This window comes from Nematolebias whitei, chromosome 13 (genome assembly GCF_014905685.2).
Source record: "Nematolebias whitei isolate Nwh7 chromosome 13, NemWhi1, whole genome shotgun sequence".
Taxonomy (NCBI): domain Eukaryota; kingdom Metazoa; phylum Chordata; class Actinopteri; order Cyprinodontiformes; family Rivulidae; genus Nematolebias; species Nematolebias whitei.
Genome location: NC_056510.1, coordinates 18,528,760 through 18,551,967, shown reverse-complemented (window position 1 = coordinate 18,551,967; position 23,208 = coordinate 18,528,760). Strand labels below are relative to the sequence as shown.

Sequence of the window (23,208 nt, the reverse complement as noted above, 5' to 3'; positions counted from 1 at the left end):
CCTGTGACAGAGAGCCTCAGAAAGAGAAAGGAGGGGGTGGGGTCTGTCTTTCCCCATCACTGTTTTGGGAGCTTCATTGAGGCAAATACCAGAGTGAGCGGTATGGTTCGGGAAATGTCCCAGTGCTCCCGATGGCCAGTCCATCCCCGGGCATTGATTGGCTCAGTAACCGTAGCAACAGACTGCTCTCTTTCGCTGTGCTCTTTTAGAGCGTTTAGAGCATTGTTAAGAACACTGCTAAAGCATATAAATACTAAAATAAATATAATCTCCCTACTTCGCCGATTTTCACCTGTCACGGAGCTGTCTGGCACAGCCCACGATAAGTGAAGGACTACTGTACATTATATCACCATGGGGCACACTTTAGTGCAATGACTAGATTGTCTGGCTGTCTCCAGTTTATTCTTTCTTTATCAATCAAATGATCAGTCAAAGCAGGCTGACTGCTTCTAGATTTAAGCTGAATCATCAATAATTTAGTGAGCACAATGGACCATTTTGGTTTATTTATCCTTTTATTATTTATACAGATAGTCTCATTGAGTTATGAGAGCTCATTTTCAAGAGAAACATGTTTTTGGGAGCAGATGGTGGGGGTTAAGGGCCTTGCTCAGGGGCCCAGAGTGGGGCGAATGAGGGTGGAGGCAGGTGTGGGTGTTTCACCTTTTCCACCCATATTTTGATATTGTCGGTACCGGGAGTTGAACCTGTGACTTTCCAATCACAGGCCCATCTTCTCTAACATCTGCGTCACCACTCCTCTTGGTTTATCCATGTACCTAAAACAAATAAAAAATGTTTAACTATGGAAGACGTTATTAGGTGGTTGGAAGAAGTTTTTATTTCACATGAAAGTTCACATTAAATGTTTCATGTCTCAAACACGATTCTTATTTCTGCTACACAGCATGGGTTTAATATTTTAGTGTTTGGCTTTAAAGTGGGCTTTAAATAAATCCACCTACCGACTAACAACTCTACGAGACAAACTGACATCTACTTGTCATGTGACATTAGTTGACAGACGTTTAGGCAGAGGTGGATATTTATGTACGGGTGTTGGCAGATGAGCTGTCACCACAACACAAACCTGTTGAAAATGTCATTTTTAGCTTCAGTACAGCGATTGCTTGAAAAGAAAAAAAACGTTAGTTTGTATCAACAAAGTCCATGCTCAATAATCCAGGTTTACAATCCAACATTTTTCAGTTCGGTCGAAACATTTGAGCACAAAAAAAAGAAACTGTCCAGATGACCTGACTGAAAAATGTTGTTAGTTTGTATATTCAAATGTGATTTTTCTAACTGGACTTGTTTATTATTATTTCTCAAAAGTGAATGAGAGCCAACTAAAGTTTTCTTGCTTTTTCAGAGCTTGCAGTTTCCTGTAATGTCCATTTCTTGATGATCTTTCAATTTTAAATAGAAGCAAATATATCAATTTAATACTCATTTTTTTTGGATGCATCAATGGGCTTTCTTTTAGATCTTCACAGTAAGTCAAGTTCAGAGTTCAGCCGTCATTAGCTGGCAACTTTTAATCACAGCTCTTGACCTGATTTTAACGCTCTAAAAAGTAAAATAATGACAAGGTAAAATGAAGTAGAATGACCCCTAAATTTCTGTAGATGGCACAAATACTTGCTACAATTAGTATATTTTGTTCTTTTATTTCTTGACATTGCATTTACTTTATTATAGTTTTAAAACAGCTGAGTTGTTTTATCTGCTTTTCACTCCACAAAATTTATTAGTTTGCATATGGGGTTCAAATCTTTAATGAATTTGTCAATTCTTGAAGCAACTAATAAGATCAAAATTTATTTGAGCCATGCTTTATAAAGAACAGTTGCCACTTGAACAAAAATTCCTACATTATACTTACATTGAATCATTTAAAATATACTTTTATTGTCATTATAGATAACTACTTTACCTCCAGAGCACTTTTTCCATCTGTATTGAAATGTCTGAGACGTTCATTATCGTCTCAGCTGGTCTGTCAAGGTGAACACCAAACTGCATGCAGATTTTGTGTTGTGTTCATCACACGGGCTCCAACGTCCTGCAGCTCGATTCATTCTCATTTACTTTGTAGAAAAATATCTGTGTAGTGGTGCACAGCTGGAGGCGCCTTAGACTCGATCCATTACCACCACCTCCTCCTCTTCCTCTTCTTCCTCCTCCTCACTTTGCTGCTCTGCTTTTCAGTCTGCAGGTCTGACACAGCTGCCATTACATTACAGATCAGAGAAGCTGCATTTCTACACACATCAGCAGAGCAGGTACAAACTGCAGTTATAGGCTCCTTACCTCCACTGTTTATGACTGATGAGTAACTTACAAAGAATAATGCTTTAAATTGGTTTGGATGTTTTCATATTCAATCAAAAGCCTGCTATAGTTAGAGTAAAAGGAAAAGTTAATTTAGCTGCGTAGGTTTATTTACAATAAATCACAGAGGATTACATTTCTTTGTTCTTTTAAATTTATGCAAATGGGTTTATTGTGTGTCTACAAAACTGACTAATCAGCACAGGTCATTTAAAGTCCATTAAAATAAATAAATCATAAAATTATAGTTGTCCATTATGAGTCTCTTGTAAAGTAAACTTTATTTGACTTGAATCCAACACTGAAACAAAATTGACTAATTTGACTTGTTTTTATTGCTTTTAAGTTCAAATTTTTACACTCCCACAGTCGGTCATTTATATTGATGAAACGGAGAAGTGGATTTTCTAAGGTTATTATTTGTTATTATTATTAATATTAATATTATTATTATTAGCAGTTATTTAGTTCAAATACTTTAGTTTTTTCTCAATGTTCATTTAGAATAGCTTTTATTTTACATACAAAACCTTCCAGTGTTTTATGGTTTATCTTTTAATTTGATTTTTACTAAAACTTTGTGATCTCTATTTAAAATTAAGTTTTATTTAAACCACTTTTCTCTTTCAAAAATGAAAGTTCGCCTCTGTCCTTTTCAGCTCTTAATAATGCACTGGGCCATTTGCTGTTTTTGAGTATTTATTGGTTGGTTGGTTGTTTTTTATGCAAAAAAATAGTTTGAACATTCAAAAAAAAAATTGGAATTAAATATTTTTCCACAACTGCATTTGTGTCTTCCAATATGGTTGTTAAGGTTAAAACATTTACCCACTGCACCAGTTGTGTTTAAATAAGTCGCTGCAGCTGAAACATTCATTTCAGTATTTTTCAATTTGGAGGGTCTTACTTTAATAAATCCAGGTGGTGACTAGTTAATTTTTTTGGCAGTAAAAACTAAAATTTCAATTATAGCTATAGTAACCATAATACCATACAGCCACGGCTTGATTTGTCAGTAAACGTGTTTAAAATCTACGACATACACTTCAGCTGACAACCAAAGCCACCAAGATATTTTTGTGATTTTCTTTAAATATTGAAATAATTTCCTGTATTATAAAGCAAGTTGGTTTCAGAATTAAATGCTATTCAGCTGCTACATAAATGAAATATATGTTTTGTGTCACAGTACATGATCAACTATGCAAAAAAAATCACATTTGTATTTCAGCAGCTTTATCACACAGGATTCTCAAAAACTCAACGGAGCTCAGAGCAACAGATGGTTAATTCAGCAGAGTCTGAACCTAAATCAATCTCAGATTAAGACAAAGACATGTTTACAAAGAAAGCCTAGTAGAGTATTTCATTTTGGTAAGTACAACAGCTTATTCCCCCCTACAAAAACTAAAAGTACAGTTATTACATAGTTTTTATTGGTTTAATGTCTAATCTTCTCACCAGCTCTAAGGAAATTCAGTAATTAGTTACAGAGTGGTGCAAAACAGATGCAGAAGTCTAAAAATATTTCCAATGAGGGCAAAACCTTGTTGCTACAACTTATTCAAAACAATTTGTTATATTATTAACATTGCCCCAATTAACTTCACTGTCAACCAAACACAGTCTAGTATAAACATTGTACGCAGGAGCAAATGGTACTAAAGTCCATTTAGGTCAAAGGGAAAGCACTGATGTGGGCCAAGGCATGTCTACTCAAATCAGGAATTTAGAGTCAACATAGTTTAAAGGTCATTATCCACCCGGTGATGCGATTAAAGACACAGTCTACAATCAATATGTTGTTTTTCTTTCAGCTGCTCCTTTCTGCAGAGATCACAGCGAGTGAACTCGAATGAAAGATTTGGCAATTGTTTAATCCCAGATGCCATCTTTGAAGCAACCCGAGCTTGAAACTGCAGCCTCTGGGTTACAAGACTGCAGCACAAACCACCAAGCTACCGCAGTCCGCCCCCCCACCCCCACCCCCATAATAATGAATAACAAGGTTTAAAAATCTCTCCAAACGTTGTCAAGCCGCAATGACTTTTTGCACATAGCCACAACAATCTGTCCAGACAGCTAAAGTAACTCAGCTCACCGTGTTCCAGTGCTGTTTTTCAGGGAAAAAAAATGCATTGTTGCATTTTAGTAAATGTTATGATGGTACCTGCCACCCACCTAAACATTTATGTAAGACAATCACGTCCCTACTGGAGCAATTTTTCACCCCTTACCCCAGCAGGAAAACAATGGGCTAAGCAAAGCAGCTTATGAAAGGCTCATTGAAATAGACTGCTTCAGACATTTACTGCTCAATGTTTCAGTCTTATTCATACTTATAAGATCTGATAGGAAGCAAACCAAATCCACTGAAATCCCACCCCACAGCTCACAGAGCCTAAGGATCTATGATAAAATATTTGTACTGCATAGTCCAGGTTTTCCATATAAGGTCTCTGACTATGCCCTGACTGGTCAGAACTGTCAATGCAGAAAAAAAAACAAAAAAACTACTACTTAATAACAGAAACTGAGCAGTTGTAAGAAGATTAGTATGCAACTTTACTTTACACAAAACATTAAAAATTAAAAGAAAAACTATATATAGTTTACTATACATAGTAAAAGGAAAACTATTTATAGTTTATAGTTATATATATATATATATACATATAAATATATATATATATATAGTCAAAGGAAAACTATTGTTTTCCTTTTAATGTTTGTCTAAAAAAATTGCCTATACGTAATCTTTTTTTTCATATTAAAGTATCTTGACATTTTGTCACGGCACAGTGACGTAGGTTGGGGCTGTCACTACTCAGCCAGATGGTCACAGGATCACCTCTTGGGCTGGGGCCTTTCTGGGTAGAGGTTGCATGTTCTCCTGTGCATGGGTACATTCTCTATGGGTACAATATATGTTTGATAAGAAGCATTAGGCTGGACACAAAATGAGGGAAAATGTTGACGCATCTGTAGTGACACTGATTGAAAACAGTACTGAAAAATATATTGGTTAATAAATGAAAGCTCTGACATTTATCAATAATTAATTATGTTGAAGCATTGGAAGCTAAGGACTATTGAACTGCACTTTATTTAGACCTGTCTAAAGCTTTTGATACATTAGAGTCTACTGTATCAAACGGTCATAAGATGTCATAAGAAGCTTCTTATGACATAAGCTCTCAGACACTGGTTTCTTGGACCACACTATCAGTTGGTTTTCTAATTATCTCTCAGATCGGAGGCAAAGTGTTCAACATAATGGTACTTTTTCCAGCTATTTAACTGTCAACATTGGTGTACCACAAGGCTCTGTCTTAGTACCCACCCTCTTCACAATCTACATCACTGCATTCGACATCATCCAGACAAATTTGTTCCGTCTCAAACTGGTGAACAGAACACTAAGATTCATAACTGGCTGCAATTACCGTACCCATCACTGCACCCTGTACTCATTGGTCAATTGGTCTTCATTGACTTCACAGACTCTCACACTGGTACATTTTCATCTTTAAATCACTCTTTGGTCTGTTGCCTTCATATATCTCCTCCTATATGTCACTGTGTGAGTGCAGCTATAGTGTGCGCTCTCAAGACATAATTACCGGTACCTGCAGTGTCTCTTCAGTACAGACCGAATTTGGCAAAAGAGCCTTCTCCTACTCAGCTCCTGTAACCTGGAACACCTTGCAAAAAGACCTGAAGTTGTCGGCTTTGACAACTCTAAGTGATTTTAAGTAACTGGTAAGTTCAATGCAAAAATCAATGCAGACATGTTCCCGTTTTTAGTATTTTACATCATTGTATAATGTAGCTTGTTTTTGTTTCGTTTTACATCACTTCTTTTATTTACTTTTCATTTTATATGCTTTTATGGTTGTCTACTTTTGTCTGTTTCTCATCTGTGTTCTTTGTTTAAAACAGGTCTCTTGAAAATGAGTCCTCGTGACTCAATGAGACTAACCTGTATAAATAAAGGTTGAATGAAAAAGAAAACCACCTATAATGTAACATTAAACCTTTACATAGTAATGAGCCAAAGTAGAGGGCAGCTCTACCTCATTTAAAACCTAAGAGGATTAGTAAGCCTCTTAGAAAGTTAAAAAAACTCCTTTCTTAAGGACATATGAGGACACAAGTCTTGCTAAAGGGATAAGCAAATTTGATCTCACGATCCAGGAGCGCACTTTTGTTGTATTTATTTTGAACATGAACACAGGAGATATTTTTGAAAAGCATGCATGCAACTTTACCAAACTTTCATGAAGTTATTAACACGTGATGTTCTCAGCTAGTGGTGTGTTTTCACAGCTTTTGTCTCCAGCAGGACACAATGCGCAAGTTCAGTGTGGAAATGGTCATTTTCTTGTTGCAAAACTCTCATTAAAAAAAAGCAGATGAGAATGCTGTGTTGATATTAATGCTATGTGTATCTGAATGTACGATTATAAAAATTAGTGGAAAGAAACCTTAAAGATCAGCAGAAAGGATATGGTAGCTATAAACTCAAACCATCAAGTGTACCAATTAATTCCCAGATAAACAACCCCTGACCTGCTGATCCTCTGTAGATTTTATAACGCACACACACCAAGTCAATATTGTGGAGTTTAAATTCATCAGCGGTGAAACTTATAAAAACTAATATGTTTCCAGGGAAATGAGCCATTAACAAAAAATGTCATTCAATATTAATACCTAAAATTATAAACAGTATTTAAATACAACAACTGAGTTTAGAATGAATGCATTCTAATCTTGAAGCAGCCCTTTATCTGCTTCAAGTCTTTTAAAAACTGATGATTTTCACTGAACTCAAGAGCCATAAAAGTATTTACTAACTCATTGTGATGGAGAATGTCGCCTTTGTGCCTTTGAAGAGGTTGAAGTGACAGTTAATGTTGTTCTCGTCATTTACAGCTAAGACATTTGCATTTTAATTGTATTTAGACAACTGCATATTGGTTTCACACCAAATTAAAGTAAAATCTGTTAGTCCTCACAGAGTGGTCTACAGTCTTGTTTTTGGTTCCTTCCTAGGACTGTAATAAATGAAAGCATAGCTTTTAGAGCTTTCAGTAAGAACATGAAAACTGCCTTTCTACAACACTTTTCAGTCAGGTCATCTTGACAGTTTCTTTCTTTCTTTATTTTTTTATTTTTTTTTTTGTGTGTGCTGAAACGTTTCACCTTCCATCAAGAAGACTTCATCAGTCAAGTAAACACACAACACAAAACTGATTCTTCCCCAAAACAACTTACTCCACCGTGGAACAAACCAGTTATGTTGATGTTAAGATGGTGTTTTTAGTGATGGTGTATTTCTTAGCACCAACATAACTGGTTTGTTCCACGGTGGAGTAAGCTGTTTTGGGGAAGAATCAGTGTTGTGTTGTGTGTTTACTTGACTGATGAAGCCTTCTGGATGGAAGGTGAAACGTTTCAGCACAAAAAAAAAAAGAAACTGTCCAGATGACCCGACTGAACAGTGTTGGATTTTGTACCTGGATTATTGAGAATGGACTTTTTTGCCTTTCTACACAACTTCAAAAATTGCTCTTAGCTTCCAAAAGTCCCAGCAGTTCATCAACCATTTGAAGTCAAACACTTTTTGAAAGAACCAGAAAAATGAGAAGATTTGTAAGTGAGGTGTAAAAAATGGTTGTTTTTTGATTAGTTTACTTTAAAAGTATAGAAAACTTGGGCTTTCTAAAGCAATCTTGCAACCACAGCTCAACAATGACAACAATTAAACAGAATTTCAAACATCAGGGCAACACTACCACCAGCCTGATCAAGAAAGCTCATCAGAGACTCTACTTCCTCAGGCAGCTGAGATGAGCTGGTCTGGGAAGCTCAGTCCTCACCACCTTCTGCAGGTGGGCAGTGGAGAGCATCCTGTGCTCCAACATTAACGTATGGCATGGAGGCTGCACAGCTGCAGAAAGAAACGATTTGCAGAGAGTGGTGAAGGCTGCACAGAAGTCTGTTTGAGTCAGTCTCCCCACCATCACAGACATCTACACCTCCAGATGCAGGAAGAGGGCCACCTGCATCATGAAGGACCCCACTCACCCAGCACCCCCCCCCCCCCCCACACACACACACACACACACACACACACACTCTCCTTAAGCAGAAGGTTGCGGAGCATTAAGTGTAGAGCCACTACGCTTATGAGCAGGTTCTACCCTGAAGCTGTTAGACTCATAAATCCCTAACCACGATTTTCACTGTGTGAGAAAAAAAAAATCATCGTAATGCCACTTTAATTGGTGATATGTTACTTATATGTGCTGCTGATATCCATGCTGCGGATCTCTTGCTTTTATGCTGTTGTATTCATACCCATCTGTTCACAACAGACTCACTTTTGGGCTGCTGTTTAATATACCATATTGTTTTACATTATTAGTGTTTAGCGTAGATCTTAGATCTTTTAGCGTATCGGCTAGTGTTCGTTTAGTGTATATCTTAGATCCTTGTATAGTGTTTCTTTTTACACTTTATATTTTTGCTATTTTGGGGTGTAATAGAGACCTTGAGTACACAATTTCGTTCCACCTCATGTACCACATGTGATGTAGTGACAATAAAGTACCTTGAACCTTGAAAAATGTTGGAGAATATAGTACCCTATGTGCAGAACATACAACATCATAGCAGCAAAGTTTAAAATAAACTACCACTATAAAAATGCTTCTTTCTGTAAGAATTATATATATTATTATGTTAAAATAAAACATTTAAACCTTAAAATAACTTTCTCAAATCTACAAGACTTGATTTTTCCTCTAAATTACAAAAAAAAAAAAAAAAAAACCTCTTGAAATCCAATGTTTAATAGCACTGAAGCAGCAAGACAGCCAAGCTTTACTGAATCTGAGATTTAGCAACTTGAAACTTTACAACTTCTTCAATCCCATCTGGGAGCAAAAGGTGTGGACATAGTTGTAAACTCACCTCGGAGGGCAGGGAGCAGAGAGCGATCCTTTCTGTCATCACATTTGTTACACTCGCTGAAGTACAGCAGCAAGAAAACATCCACCAGGACCCACACTAAGGAGGTGGTCAGCACCACCTTGCAGTAAACAAACCGTCGCATCACCTCTCAGGGATGTCAGCCAGGCAGACAGACGAGGAGGATAAAAGCGAGGGCCTACGAGGTTTCAGGCTGCGGGCGACGCGTTTGAACTCTGACCAAGGGGTGAGGAAACAGGGTTGAGGCCAAGCATGCTTGATCAGGAGGCATCATCCTTCAAAATAAAAATAAAAAAAGACAAATAAGAAGGCAAGGAGTATGTATTTTTTTTGTCCTATAGGTTGCAGGGTCTCTTTCCAGCTGTCAGTGGGTGAGAGAAAGCTTATACCCTGGATAGGTCACGAGTCCATCACAGGCTCACACAGAGAAATATAAAATCAATCAGTCACGACACTGACTCTCACTAAGGTCAATTTAGAATATCCAATTAACCTAAAATACACAATTGTGGACCGCAGGAGTAAAACAGTGCTCCTGGAGAAAACCCATGCATGCTCAGAGGGAACATGCAAATTAAAAAAAATAATAAAATAGCTGCGTTATAAAACCCAGGACTTTCTTGTTAAGAAGAAAAGTCTTCCTGCCATACTGTCTGATGGCTAAAACAGATGAATTGTTCAGTAATTTTAGCAGATCACAGCAGTTTGCCAGAAGCAAAACAATGATAGTGCACACCAGTAAAAACAAAAAGTATAGAGTCCTTTCACGATCCGCATGCTAATATTTATTAAAGCTAATGGCTTCTCACTGGCCTTGATGCCCACATAAGATTTAGATGATGACCAAAGTAAAAGTGAGGAGTGAGGAACATACACATTTATCTCAACTGATATAGTTATTGCAATATTAAACAACAACGCGCAGCCTTAGTGTTTCTAATACAGTGCAGCCATAAATCAAACCATGAAATTCCTCTGATGGCACTCTTTAATCTATTCTCGGTCAAAAAAAAAAAAACTGATGACCAAACAGCTGGTGCATCTAAAAAATGAAAAAGGACAATGGGGAAAAACACATTCAGTGTATAAATTATGATTTGATAATATTGTTGGCTTACAATGTCTACAAGTCTGTACTGAAAATATTAGATAGTGTAAAAGCCACTTTAATTTATGTTGCCATCAAGAATTTATTAAACATAATAAGTTTATTACAACCTTGTCATTTTCAATCACGGTTTTGCTCCCCGAGTGCGTGCACACCCATTTATAATACAATAAGAAAAAAATCATCAATTGATCTGCCCGCTGACCCTTCTCATTCTCCCATTTGAAAGGATGAGTAAGTGCTCATTTCCCCTTTAAAGACTTCCCCTACTTCATCAGCAGAGCTGCTACGACCATCTGGGCAGCTTTGATACCAGAGGCAGTTTGAGGAGGTTAAATATCTCCCTGGCATAGAATTTGGGCTTCACAATATTTCTGATGAAGAACAAAATGCCTTGACTGAAATTATAGCGTTTTTGTTGTAAGGCGTTATAACATAAGTGGTATGGAATGGGAGTGGTGGCAAAATGCATTCAGCCTGTCAAATGTGAAAAGCACAAACAATTGTTGCTCTTTGATGCTGATAGAAATATAATATACACCGTGGACTGGTTCCTTTACATGACACTGGGAAGGAAAATGATTACTGATTAATCTAGGATTTTAAGTTGCAGGGCATGAAGTCACTGAAGCGCCTGAAAGAAAATGCTAAATATACTGAAACCTGTCTTGTGGTTAAACCGTAAATAAAATAAAAACCTTACAAAGCTGAACAATCTTGCATCAATAACAGTATAATTTTGGAGTAAAGAGACAACAAAATTAAACATCTGAAACGTATCTGGCATAGAGAAACTGACTGGAACAGACCAAAGAAGCAGCAGCACAACCATTAACAGGTTTACTAAGATCAACAGCAACCAGGTCAGCCACCTTTTGAGTAGCTCGCATGGAGATGAACAAATTCACATTGTTTACTTGCAAAACAGATTTTATGCTTGCGTTGGTGCTAGAAGATGGATGTTGGAAGAACCGGTTGTTTTATATGTACAATGTTTCACAGATTGAACAGACTGCAGTAATCTAATATGGGGTTTAGAGGGGAGAAGGGAGGGGTGTTTTAAGGTTGATGGTCCTCTACTGATTTGAGGTTAGTTGGTGACTGTGTACACCTGCTAAATAATGACAGGACAAACATCCCATTGTGAGTTGCTGTAATATGATGGGGGAACAAATATTCCTCGGAGCTGTATCAGATAACATTACATCAGGCGTATTTTGAGTCTGACTGTTCTTAGCTTACTCTTATTTCGACACTAACGTTTCATCTTTAAGGAAAACGCTGATTTAAAAAAAATAACTTAGTTATTTTTTGCAAGTGGAAAACGCCTGCAGCATATCCTGCAGGAAATCTGGCTAATTTCCATATTTTTCAGTTGCAGCATACTAATGTGCAGGTGAACTACTGGACCGGCCTTACATCTAGACTTGACAGTGGATCCATTCGTTAGGAGGAAAATGTGGTCAAACATTTCTTGCAAGCTTTCTTTCTTTTTGATTTTGTTTTTGAGACCTCTGTATTTGTCGGTTCAAACCAAAGTTATTTGTCGTTTTCTGTAGACAGAAAAAAAGCAAGTTTTAGGAGCTTTAAATCATGGTGTCAGTCTAACTTGGACCAATACTGAGATTTTAATGTTTGCACACTTGTGTCTTTTATTAACACGAGCAGGGTGTGAAGCAGATTGTAGGTTAAGAACTAGAAGAAAAAAAAAACGTCTGTGGGATTAACAGGCACCCAAATGTCAACGTTCAAAAACACATTTACTCAAAGTGCAACAATCAACTTTGTGATTCAGACCACATCCTTCATTATAACTGTTTAAAATACAGACGCAGTGGTCAAAACTCATTCAGATCAAAAGATTAATTACAATAATTACAGTAAATCAACTTAAATCATTTGAACCTTTTTGACAGGAAGAAAATCCAAGGCAGATTGAAAAGTTAAATAATATTTCAGGAGTAAGGAGTGTGGGCAGGTGTTAATCTCAATCAGAAAGCAACAGTTCTTAAATGTTGCAATTTGGTACGTAAAGTCCCAAGAAAACGTGCCCATTCAACTCTTCTGCATCCTGTCATTACCTTCAAAGTATTTTACTAGAAATGTATGTGATGCACAAACACAATAATACACACAATTGTAAAGTAGAAGAACATGGCTGCACGTTTCCAATTTGTTTTACAAATGACATTTTTTAAGTGCGGTGTGTGTTTGTATTCAGCACCCTTTAACTCCGATACTAAAAATGAAGCGCAGCCAAAGAAGTCATTTCAGCTGTTCTGTTCTGTTACAGAACATTAGGGATTTAACAGCATCATGAAGCACAAGAAACACATTACACAGGTCAGAGATACAGTTGCTCAGGAATTTAAAGCAGGAAAGGGTTGTAAAACAAAATCCCAGCAGCCAAGAAGCTCATGGGAACTCTACCTGCACAGATCCAGTGCTCAGGTGCATCTGTCCACTGACACTCTTTAATCTGACTGAGCTTGAGCTGTTTGCAAAGAAAAGTGGGCCAAAAGTTGCATTCTCTAGGTTAAGACTTGCAGCTATGATTGCAGATAAAATATTAACTAAGATGGACTGAGCATCAACGCACACCTCACTTTTCAGTTTTATGTTTTCCTTACACCTCCCACTACTTTGTGCTGAGCCCCAGTAAAATACTTTGAAGCTTGTAGTGCACAAATGTGGTCAAAAGAAGGGTGCAAATACTTTGTCAGAACACTGTAGGCTATTTGCATGAAACAGTTTCAAAACTGCCATGCTGCCACTGGCACCAGCACTGAAAATGCTCATTTAAACCTAATCCTGGCATGAACAGAAGGCGATTATAAAGCTGATCTCTTTAGCCCCATTAGACCAATGACTGTTTATTTTGGTAAATAGAAATGTGGCAGTATATATATATATTTATTTATTTATATATATTGCATGTGACAATATATCTGCTCACTGAAATGCAACACTTGACACCTACAACCATCTTTATGCTCTGTATTATTTGTGACATTATGATTTATCCGATGCAAACCGCGTCACATAACCAGGACAGTCTACTCACCTAAACGAAGGACGCGGTGAACCGGTGACCTGCTCCAGCCTCGCTCCCCGGCAACGTGTTGAACGTTAAATAGAGACTTATTTAAACTAGAAAAACACTCAGTTTAAAGCGGAGAGCGTCCCGAAACGACCCCTAGGTTACAGTCCATCTGAGCACGGGGTTGTCCGCAGTCCAGCGGGACACCGTCCGTCCAGCCGAGCCTCCCATGATGATGGTCGGCACCTGCTTGGACTCTTTGATGTGAGATTGTTTTTTGTTCCCACCCCTCCACAGCCGCAGTGAAACTGGTCGATATGACGAGTCTAGACGGGTGTTCTTGTTCGGTTAAACGAGCGCGAGCTGTCGGAAACACGAAATGTCCTTCCGCGCGCACCTGTTCCACGAGTGGGGAGGAGCACGTAGCGGGCACGAGGTAATCTCGCTCCACACACACACACACAATCTTACCTCGACCTGCAGCTGGCGCGTGTCTCCTCTCTGATTGGCTGACGGACACGTCACTCAGGAGGAGGCTCAGAGCGCGTGCACTACAAGCTAAACTCCCAGACCAGAGTTGAGTTTGAGGATTTTATTCATCGAATGGTTCTTCAGCACGTTTTAATTTTTGTTTTATTATGAAGACTATATTTAATTTCTAGCTTTAAAACATTAACATTTAAAGTCATGTACTTATTTAACATATGTCTGGTTTTGCTTGCCTATCTGTCCTTCCCATGCCCAACAATTTTCAGTCAGGTCATCTGGACAGTTTCTTTTTTTTTTTTTTTGTGCTGAAATGTTTTACCTTCCATCCAGAAGGCTTCATCAGTCAAGGAAACACAACACAAAACTGATTCTTCCCTCAACAACTTACTCAAAAGTGGAACAAACCAGATATGTTGGTGCTAAGATGGTGTCTTTGGCTCGCCCCCTCCTCTGGTGCCGGCCCTCGTGGACAGTCATGTCAAACTGGTTCAAAACCAACAAAGTCCATGCTCAATCATCCAGGTATACAGTCCAACAATTTTCAGTCAGGTCATCTGGACAGTTTCTTTCTTTTTTTTCTTTTTTCTTTTTTTTTTTTTTTGTCCTGCCCATGTTACTGCTCATTTGCTCAGTAATTTTCCTAAAAAAAAAAACTTGTGTTTGGTAAAGTACTACTCAAACTAATTACTTAATTAATAATTTCCTGAAGAAATAATCCCAAATACAGTAGTCTATTTTATACATCTAGAAGTGTCCGATTCTGTCACAATCATATGACAGGGCTATTCAACTGGCAGCCCGGGGGCCAAATTAGGCCCACGGATGAGCTCAGTTCGGCCCACCAATGGGTTCATTTTAATAAAACTAGATTTTAAACCATAAAACAAATGACAATAACTGCTGGATATCTGGCCCCTGAGCTCTTGACTTCCAATAACTGTGGCCCCTGATCAATTTAGTTGAATGGCCCTGTATATAGGGTTTTGACCCAGATGCAGGCAGACACAAGGAGCGTAGGTAAAATAAAACTTATTAATTAAATAAACCAAAACAAAGGCTGGCATAGCAGCGAGATTTCCGAACACGAGGAGCACAAGAAGGACTGAGACATCTGGCTGTAGTCAGGACAATGAACCACTGTTAGAGTGGTGATCAGAAATGGTTTCAATAGAACGTGGGGGGAGAGAAAAGTGATAGCACCTGGGTAATTAATCATGGAAAACAGGCTTAGTCCAAACATAAGGAACAGAAAAATAACACATAAACCACAAGGATAAATATGACTAAAAGATCAACTTAAGAGACTCAATGAAAAACAGAACAAACACCGACTATGACAGTACCCCCCCCCCCCTTCAAGGGACAGCACCTGACATATTGAAACAAAATGACTCAGATGGGAGGAAGAAAAGCAAGATGGAGGGCACAAAGAAAAATGCAAGGATTAAAAAAACAGGAAATAAGACCATGGGAAAAAACAAATAGGACCACAGAGGGGAGCGCTGCGGGGTCGGGGGGGTCAAAGAGGGGGCGCTGAGGTGACAGGCAATGAAGGGGGGACTGTGATGGCAGATAATGAACCAGAGGGTGCTGCTGCAGATGAATAACCAGGGGAGGTTGCAGAGGCTTGGGGCTCACCAGAGTCCTAGAGCTCAGAGCAGAAGCATCTGTTGGATCAGAAGCAGATGGGGCGTCATGGCTGCCCCCCACAGAGACACACAGCGGTGGAGCATCGTCAACGACCTCCCACAAAGATGCAGTAAGAGGCTATGTGCCCTGAAGTCTCAGGAGCATGGGACCCTGGAGGCCCGGGAGCGAGACACTGTAGTCTTAGGATGGATAGGCGTTGTCATCGTCCAAAAGCTCAGTGGACCCAGAAGTGACTGGGGAAGCAGCAAATGCAGGTGACTGGAGGAACAACAGTCCTTGGTGACTGCTCATGGATTTCTGGTGCTACTAAATGTTGCTGATAAAAAACATATTCCACAAATACTTCTGGTTTGCTGGAAAATGTCCAATTTCCATTTTTTTTCTACGTTTTTTTGTCTTTGGCAGTTTTCCAGCCATACCTAATAATAAAAGTTAAGGTTTTAAACGTAGATTCATTTTGGTGTTTGAGCCAACTGCACATCTGAATCCTTGTTTATTAGGCCAAATAAATCTAACTTTAAAATCAGGCATAAAATATCTCCTGAACTCAATAAATGAACCAGTGGTTTGACAGCTATTGACAACTTATCATATAATTAACTTTATTTTGTCTTTTTTACACTTTGTTCTTAATTGAAGCATATTTTAATCCTATTAATTTAACATAATCTACCAAAAATGACACAGTTTAACACATAAAATAATATTTTAGTACCAAAAAGCCAGTAACTGAAAACTTGGCAGACAGTAGAAAATCAACTGAAGGATTTTGCATCTGCAAAATCACAGCTGTAAACAAATAAAGGTTCCTAATCTGTAAGAAATGTCCCGTCCAGTCATTGCTGATGTATTTTATGTTCCTTTAAGATATGATTTTTACTTACTTTTATCTGACGTGGAAAGTTTTGCTTTTTTGAGGAAAAAAAAATCTTATTTCAATCTAATATAATGCTTCCAAACTTTTGTTTTGTCTTTTATCTTTGCAACAGGAAATAGCAAAAATAAGGTAATGAAATCAAATAAAAACATGAACTAAATAATCGTCTCTAATGCAACAAAAAGTGCTTAAGGGGATTGAAACGTTTCAAACAAGACTGTTTTAAAAGGTTTCATATGATCACTTTCATCTCATTCACCTTGTCAAGCTTGATGTCACATTATAGGCCAGATGAAAACAACTGTCTGGTTTTATCTCCCGGTGATATGGGTCAGGTTTTTCAGTCCTGGTAGGAGCTCCTCCACAAGACCAAAAAATGAACTGAAGTACACACAGCAACTGCTATATAGCCAACAATTATACATAAACATTTCCACAAATATGTTCCTCAAATTGTGTCCATTGGTAACACTCTTTACTAAAAACAGCAGCAGCAGTAGTTCTTGTTTTGACTCTAGTTGAACAATGCTGCCACCTGCTGGTTAAAATGAGAACACAGTGTTGTGCCTGTTCACATTTTATCATTAAAACTTGGATATAGTGTCAGTAAAAAGCAGCTAAAGTATGGACTCTGAACAATTTTAATGTGACTTTTTTATTATGTTTGATCTAAGCTTTAATTAGGCAGATAAAATCTATTGATGACTGCATTTTGTGTGTAAATAATGAACAGGATCAACAAACAAGGCTGATCTCCTTGATGAAGCTGTAGTTGATGAAAACATTTGATAAATCATTGTCTGTGACCCTCAGTCCCCCAGTATGTCTGCATGTGGAATCAGTAATTAACAAGTAAGCTACCTACAAATAAGCTTTCTTAATAGTTAAATACTCATTTTTATTTTGGAGTCCTATATCTTCTGTAAGCTGACCATTGCAGATTTAATAGTTTAGCTTTAATGATTTATGTAGCGTCTGTGCCTGATTCAGTTGGTCCAGCAGGATTTTAAGGACTGTTGAGGTGTACGGTTCCCAAAGTTGGATTTAGGACTAAATCATCTCCACAAAACCCCCTTTTTGGCCTGTGAGTTGAATTTTTTAGAGTCTGTACTGATGATGTACAAGAACAACACCCAGAATTGTATTATTTGCCCCCTTTTATATCTATTTTGCAAAATAGCTGCAAAATTCATGTTTCGTTCTGACCAAAGCTCACTTGGTTTTCCTCAAACATCCTGATAAACAGATAGTTCATGGTTTAAAGTTTAATACAGAATATCAGCTGATTTGATACATCAGCAGCTGCTTTTATAACTAAATGTAATGCTGAGTAGAAACGTTTCTCTCAGTGGTGACGCATTAAGAAACGTTGGACTGAACAAAGAGTAATAACAATTAATAAAAATGAACTGATGAATATTTATCCTGATCATTAAATATGGTAGCACATTCATGAAAGGTTTGCTGAAGGTTTCATGGCAAAATGTAGAAAGAGTTGATGAAGTAGTTCTAACTGTTTGCAGCTGTTCAAGTTGTTTCATGTAAATTCTGAGTCAGCATTTTTTTTTTTTTGCATCTAACTTTTTCTGCATGCCTTGTTTTCATTTAATCTTTCATCTCTCAAAACGTTCTTCTCATTCATGATGTTCCTATGACTTTATTTCTTTTTTTTTAAATTTTATATACTATATAAGGAAATGACCATCATTCTTTTATTGGAAGATGAAAGGCTCTTCACATCCTTTTGAACCTTGGGCTCTTTAAAAACAGTTCTGTGTATTTTCTGCATTTTTTTTTTGTCTCTTTCTGCAGTTTTTCAATTTTTATTTTTATTTTTTGTCTTTTCATGCCTCCCAAGGCTTCTTTATGTCCACTTGTGTGTTTTTTTTATCTTTTCTTCTCTCCCTTGACATCTTTTCATGTCTTTATGCACTTTAGTCTTTTATTTATTTATTTATTTATTGTATTTATTTATTTATTTATTGTCTCCTACAAATATTCCTCCCAACTTTGGAAGTTCAGCTGTTAAGCTTCTTCGGCACATTTCAACAGCCTTTCCAGTGTTTTGTTTTTATTTTCATTCTAGCTCATGTTTTATCGTTTTTTTGCTACTTTTAGCTTTTAGCTTCAGCTTCCTTTCTGCTTGTTTTAAAAATCAAACTTCAGCAAAGACAAGAACCGCGGGGCCTTTAACTCAAGATGCATGCACATCCTCTGCATAAACTTTCAGGAACAGTCACGACTTCCTGTCAAGCACGGCTGTAGACATGAGGGGCACTAAGCTGGTGCCCCTGCGGAGGCCCATCTGTAAAGTCATCCTGGCTACGCCTCTGGTGCAAACACTAATCTGTGCACAAAATGTCCCCCGTGGACCACAAAGGCTGCAGGGACGGTCTCGGTGTGGTCGTGGGGTGGCGCTCTGACTGTGTCCTGCGCAGAGACCGAGTCTGTTGAACTGGGTCCGTGCCACCATTTGGATCAGGGACCGACACCGAAGCGCATGAAACCTCCAGCGATGCGCATCTCTTTCACTTCCAAGGGAAGAGCGGAACTTTTTCACCTCATCGCCTCCTCATCCTCACTTGACGCGCAGCTCCTGCGGGACTGAGGCTCTCCCTCTCCTCCGCCTGCAGGCTCTGTGGAAGTTTCCGCGGCAGAGATGAACCACACCGGCTTCAACCAGACAGAAGGAGGACTCTTCAACAAAACCGAGGAGTTCTTCTGCTGCAACTTCTCCTCGGTGGTGACGGATGACGGCTTCGTGGCGGCCGCTCCGGATGAGAGGAGCCTCTTCATCATGCGGGTGGTCCAGATTGCCGTCATGTGCGTCCTGTCCCTCACCGTGGTGTTTGGCATCTTCTTCCTGGGCTGCAACCTCCTCATAAAGTCCGAGGGGATGATCAACTTTCTGGTGACGGACAGGAGACCGTCGAAGGAGACGGAGGCGGTCATTGTTGGAGCCTACTGATGGATGGAGGATGCTCCGAGTGGATCAAACAGCCAAATTAAAATAAAAACTATTTCCCTGAGCTGTGGCCTTTTTAAACACTTGGGCAGCAGTTTGTGGTAAAGATTGTGGATCTGCTGCTTTAAAAAAAACGCAATGGAGACGGAGATGTGCTGCATGTTTTGTCAAACAGACAATATTCTGGATGAGCTGGTGAGTGAGTGTGGAAAAAGGCTGAAGCATCTTCTCACCCTGAATGCATTTATTCTGTGATTAAAGCTTCTTTTTTTTCCTTCTGAGACGAATGTTTTTTTCTCTTTCTTCCAACTTTGCAGGGTTATTAATGCCGACACTAATTGGATTATAATGGGGCCCTATTTTCATTTTTAGTCCACGTGGTGCGCATGCACATGTATGCATATTTATTCTAGGAAAATATGACAATCTGAGGATAAAATACCTTATTATAGCTGCAAAATGCAAATGAGGGTGATCATGTTTTCTTTTTTCCTGAGCGTGCGTCTGTTAGCAAAATATCTCGCAAACCACTAAACGAAATGCAATGTAACTTTTACTCAGTGATCAGTGGATAAACATCTACAACTGGTTAGATTTTTGAGTCAACCCATATCAAGATGGCATCCACAGCCAACTGAATTTAGAAAATAAATAAACCACTATAACTGAGTCGGTTTTACAGATGTTGAGCTGAACCTTGGCGTGGTAGTAGCTGAGAATCATTTACAACACATACTGCAAGTGCTGCTCATTGCTCAAGGTCTGTGCTTAAATCTTTAGCGTTAACTGTTGGAGTCAACCCTGTTTGTCTGTTAGCCAAATATCTCATGAACCACTGGATGGGTTTTGATAAACCTTTCAGAATTTAATCACGGGAGGTACATCTGCAAATAATTAACCTTTGGGGCCAGTTTAATTCAAGATGTCAGACGTATATTTAACATTAGCCAAGACAAAAAGGGCAATATCTCAATTTAACACACACTGAGCTAAAGTTTGATGCATTATTTTCTGCTTAACCAAGACAATTGTAACTTTATTTCTTCACATAAGATGATCTTAGTTAAAAACTCTGGCATGAAAGGAAGCAGGTGGTAAACATTCTTTCTTGGAATGACAGGTCTTTAATTATGCCTGTTTTTTTTTTTTTTTTGGGGGGGGGGGGTGTTCTGTCTGGGTCAGACTTTGATTCATGCAGTCTTTCATATCCTTCCACCTTCTGTTACAACATCTGTCTGGGCCCGGCTCACCTGTTCAGCTCTGCAGGAGCTTCAGGAACAACTTAATGCAGACGAAGAAGAGGGAGAAGAAGCCATCAGGCACTATGCTGCCAACTCCTGTGTTTTCAGGACAGAATCAGATAACTTTCTCTAAAACGTCCTTCACCCTCTGGACTCCCCCTCATGCCCTCCGGAGCCATGTGTTCTGTTGGACAAAGGTCTTGTTGTCTCTCCAATGGGTGTCCACAGGACTGACAGATTGGCCATCTTGGACCACACACTTTATGTTTAGAAATTGGATGCAATCTGCCAGAATAAGCTGCGATCTTTTAAACAACAGATGGTGACGATGTAAGTGGCCAAAATCTTGACGGCGTAGATTTTCATGCTCTTAGTTCAACATGGTGCCAATTCAATCAGAACTGCAGCAGCATCTATAAAATCAAGTGCAACAAGAGGAATGGCAATTTCTGCATCAACGCAGCAAAGAAACTGAAACTAAGCTGTCAAAGCTAAAAGAACAGAGCACTAGCTTAAAGCAAAAACAAAGTAGAACACAAACTGGAAGCTAAACGTAACAAATCATTAGCTAACATTAGCTAAATGCAGCTGCAAAATAGCTAAAAGCTACTGTATAAGTTGTCATCATTGTTTCTATACAAAGATGAAATTGGTTCTCTGCATGTAACCCATCACACCTAGGATACACCCAGGTGGAGCAGTGGGCAGCTATTGAGAACCCAGGGAGGGAGCAGTTGGGGATTGGGTGTCTTCCTCAGAGACACCACGACATATGGGAGTCGAACTGCGACTTTCTGGTCCCAGGTCGGCTGCTCTACCTCTACCTCATCTCTGCCCCCAATATGGTAGCCAAAAATCAAAGTTAACAAAACGTAGTGCAGTAGCTTAAAGCTAAACTAGGAGCATGGTAGCTTAAGGCTAAAAGTAGCAAAAGGCTAACTAACTAAAAGTAACATAAGAAGAAAAAAATATGTTGAAGCAGTTTTCAAAGTAAGGAATGATTTTGAAGGAAATTAATAACCTACATATCTCTCAACTATCTAGCTCCATCTTATATTACAGATCTTATTTTTCATTATTTTCCTAACAGAGCACTTTGCTCTCAGACTGCAGGTTTACTTGTGGTTCCTAGAGTTTCCAAAAGCAGAGGGAGGAAGATCTTTCAGTTATCAGGCTCCTCTCTTGTGGAACCAAATTCCAGTTTCTGTCTGTGAGGCTGACACATTGTCCAGTTTTAAGGCTGAGATTAAGACTTTACTTTGTGATAAATCCTATAGTTAGGGTTGACTTCTTATGCTGCTATAGGCTTAGACTACTGGAGGACAAATTGACCTAATTTCTTTAAATGAATAGTTAAAATTGAATAATATTTCATTTGATATTGTTTCTATCTTATGTGATTCTGGACCTGCCATTGTGTATCTGTTCCTCTTAAAACCCAGCTGGTCGAAGCAGATGGCCGCTTGTCCTGAGCCTGGTTCTGCTAAAAGTTTCTTCCTCATGAGGGAGTTTTTCCTTTCCACTGTCGCCTTCGTGCTTGCTCAAGATGAGAGTTCTGTGATTGAGTTAAACTCAAAGCAGTCTGCTCCTCAGATAAATAAGGTTATTAACTTACTTTTATATATATGAATGTTTCTGTTCAGTGCCCTGAGACGACTTCTGCTGTGACTTGGCGCTATATAAATAAACTGAATTTAATTTAACTGAATAGGAATTATTTCCTAATAAAGTGTTTTTAATATAAAAGTAAAACATTAAATAAATAAATAAAAGTTACAAAATCCTTCTTGTGAATGAGCTGAACATCTGGATGACTAAACTATGACAAAGTCTGAAGTATTGTCATCCAATGTTAATTAAACACATCGTGGTGTGTTACACTTTTTAAATTATCTTCATCTTCTTTTGAAATGCCATTTTACAAATCTGCAGTCACACAGAATAAGAAAAAGTGCAAAAGGCAGATTTTTACAAAGTAATCTTCACGCAGAATAAATTTGCACCCGAATCAAAGTCTTCACTTTCACATTGCATCACACATTTATACAAAAGGAATATGTTCGGCTGCCGTCTAAAATAAATCCTTAGTTTGAGTAACACACAAAGTCAGCAATAATTTATTTATAATAAAACCTTTTTTTTATTATTGTGGGAGGCTGAATTCAGACCAGAGAGATGAAACACTCGATAGAAATTCATTTTACATGTAACATAATCTCTTTTTTTCCTAAACAAAAGAAAAACTATTCCCTTGCAGCTATTAAATGTAAATCAATAAACTGCATGCAATTTTTAGTTTGTCCTTTTCAAAGGAGAGCAACAAGCACTGTTTTTTTAATCCCACAGCAGGGCTTTTCCTCAGCTCTGAGTGACTGCTTTCATTAATGAGTGCTGGAAATTGTGCACAGGAAGATATTGCAGCTTTTAAATATCCAGCTGAGAACAATCTCCAGTCTAACCAGTTATCGTGCTGAGCCTAATGCACCAATTGACTTGAATCTG

At 38.4% G+C, this 23,208-nt stretch overlaps 2 protein-coding genes across 3 annotated transcripts in view; one reads left to right on the top strand and one right to left on the bottom strand.

Moving 5' to 3' along the window:
- The window catches only part of galnt13 (UDP-N-acetyl-alpha-D-galactosamine:polypeptide N-acetylgalactosaminyltransferase 13), a 35,551-nt gene extending 26,026 nt beyond the window's left edge, over positions 1 to 9,525 (bottom strand). For both annotated transcript variants that reach the window (XM_037686409.1, XM_037686408.1), the window contains exon 1: positions 9,319 to 9,525. In XM_037686409.1, coding sequence (XP_037542337.1) covers positions 9,319 to 9,460 — 142 coding nt within the window. In that variant the 5' untranslated portion in view covers positions 9,461 to 9,525. The remainder of the gene's footprint in view (positions 1 to 9,318) is intronic.
- Positions 9,526 to 19,069: 9,544 nt separating this feature from the next.
- Positions 19,070 to 19,657, top strand: rprma (reprimo, TP53 dependent G2 arrest mediator candidate a). The gene has a single exon (XM_037686407.1). The coding sequence runs from the start codon at positions 19,160 to 19,162 to the stop codon at positions 19,466 to 19,468; it is 309 nt and encodes a 102-aa protein (XP_037542335.1). The 5' UTR covers positions 19,070 to 19,159; the 3' UTR covers positions 19,469 to 19,657.
- Positions 19,658 to 23,208: the final 3,551 nt, after the last annotated feature.

Excerpts from the sequence above, each read along its gene's own strand:
- rprma (XM_037686407.1), top strand. The coding sequence starts at position 19,160 with ATGAACCACACCGGCTTCAACCAGACAGAAGGAGGACTCTTCAACAAA.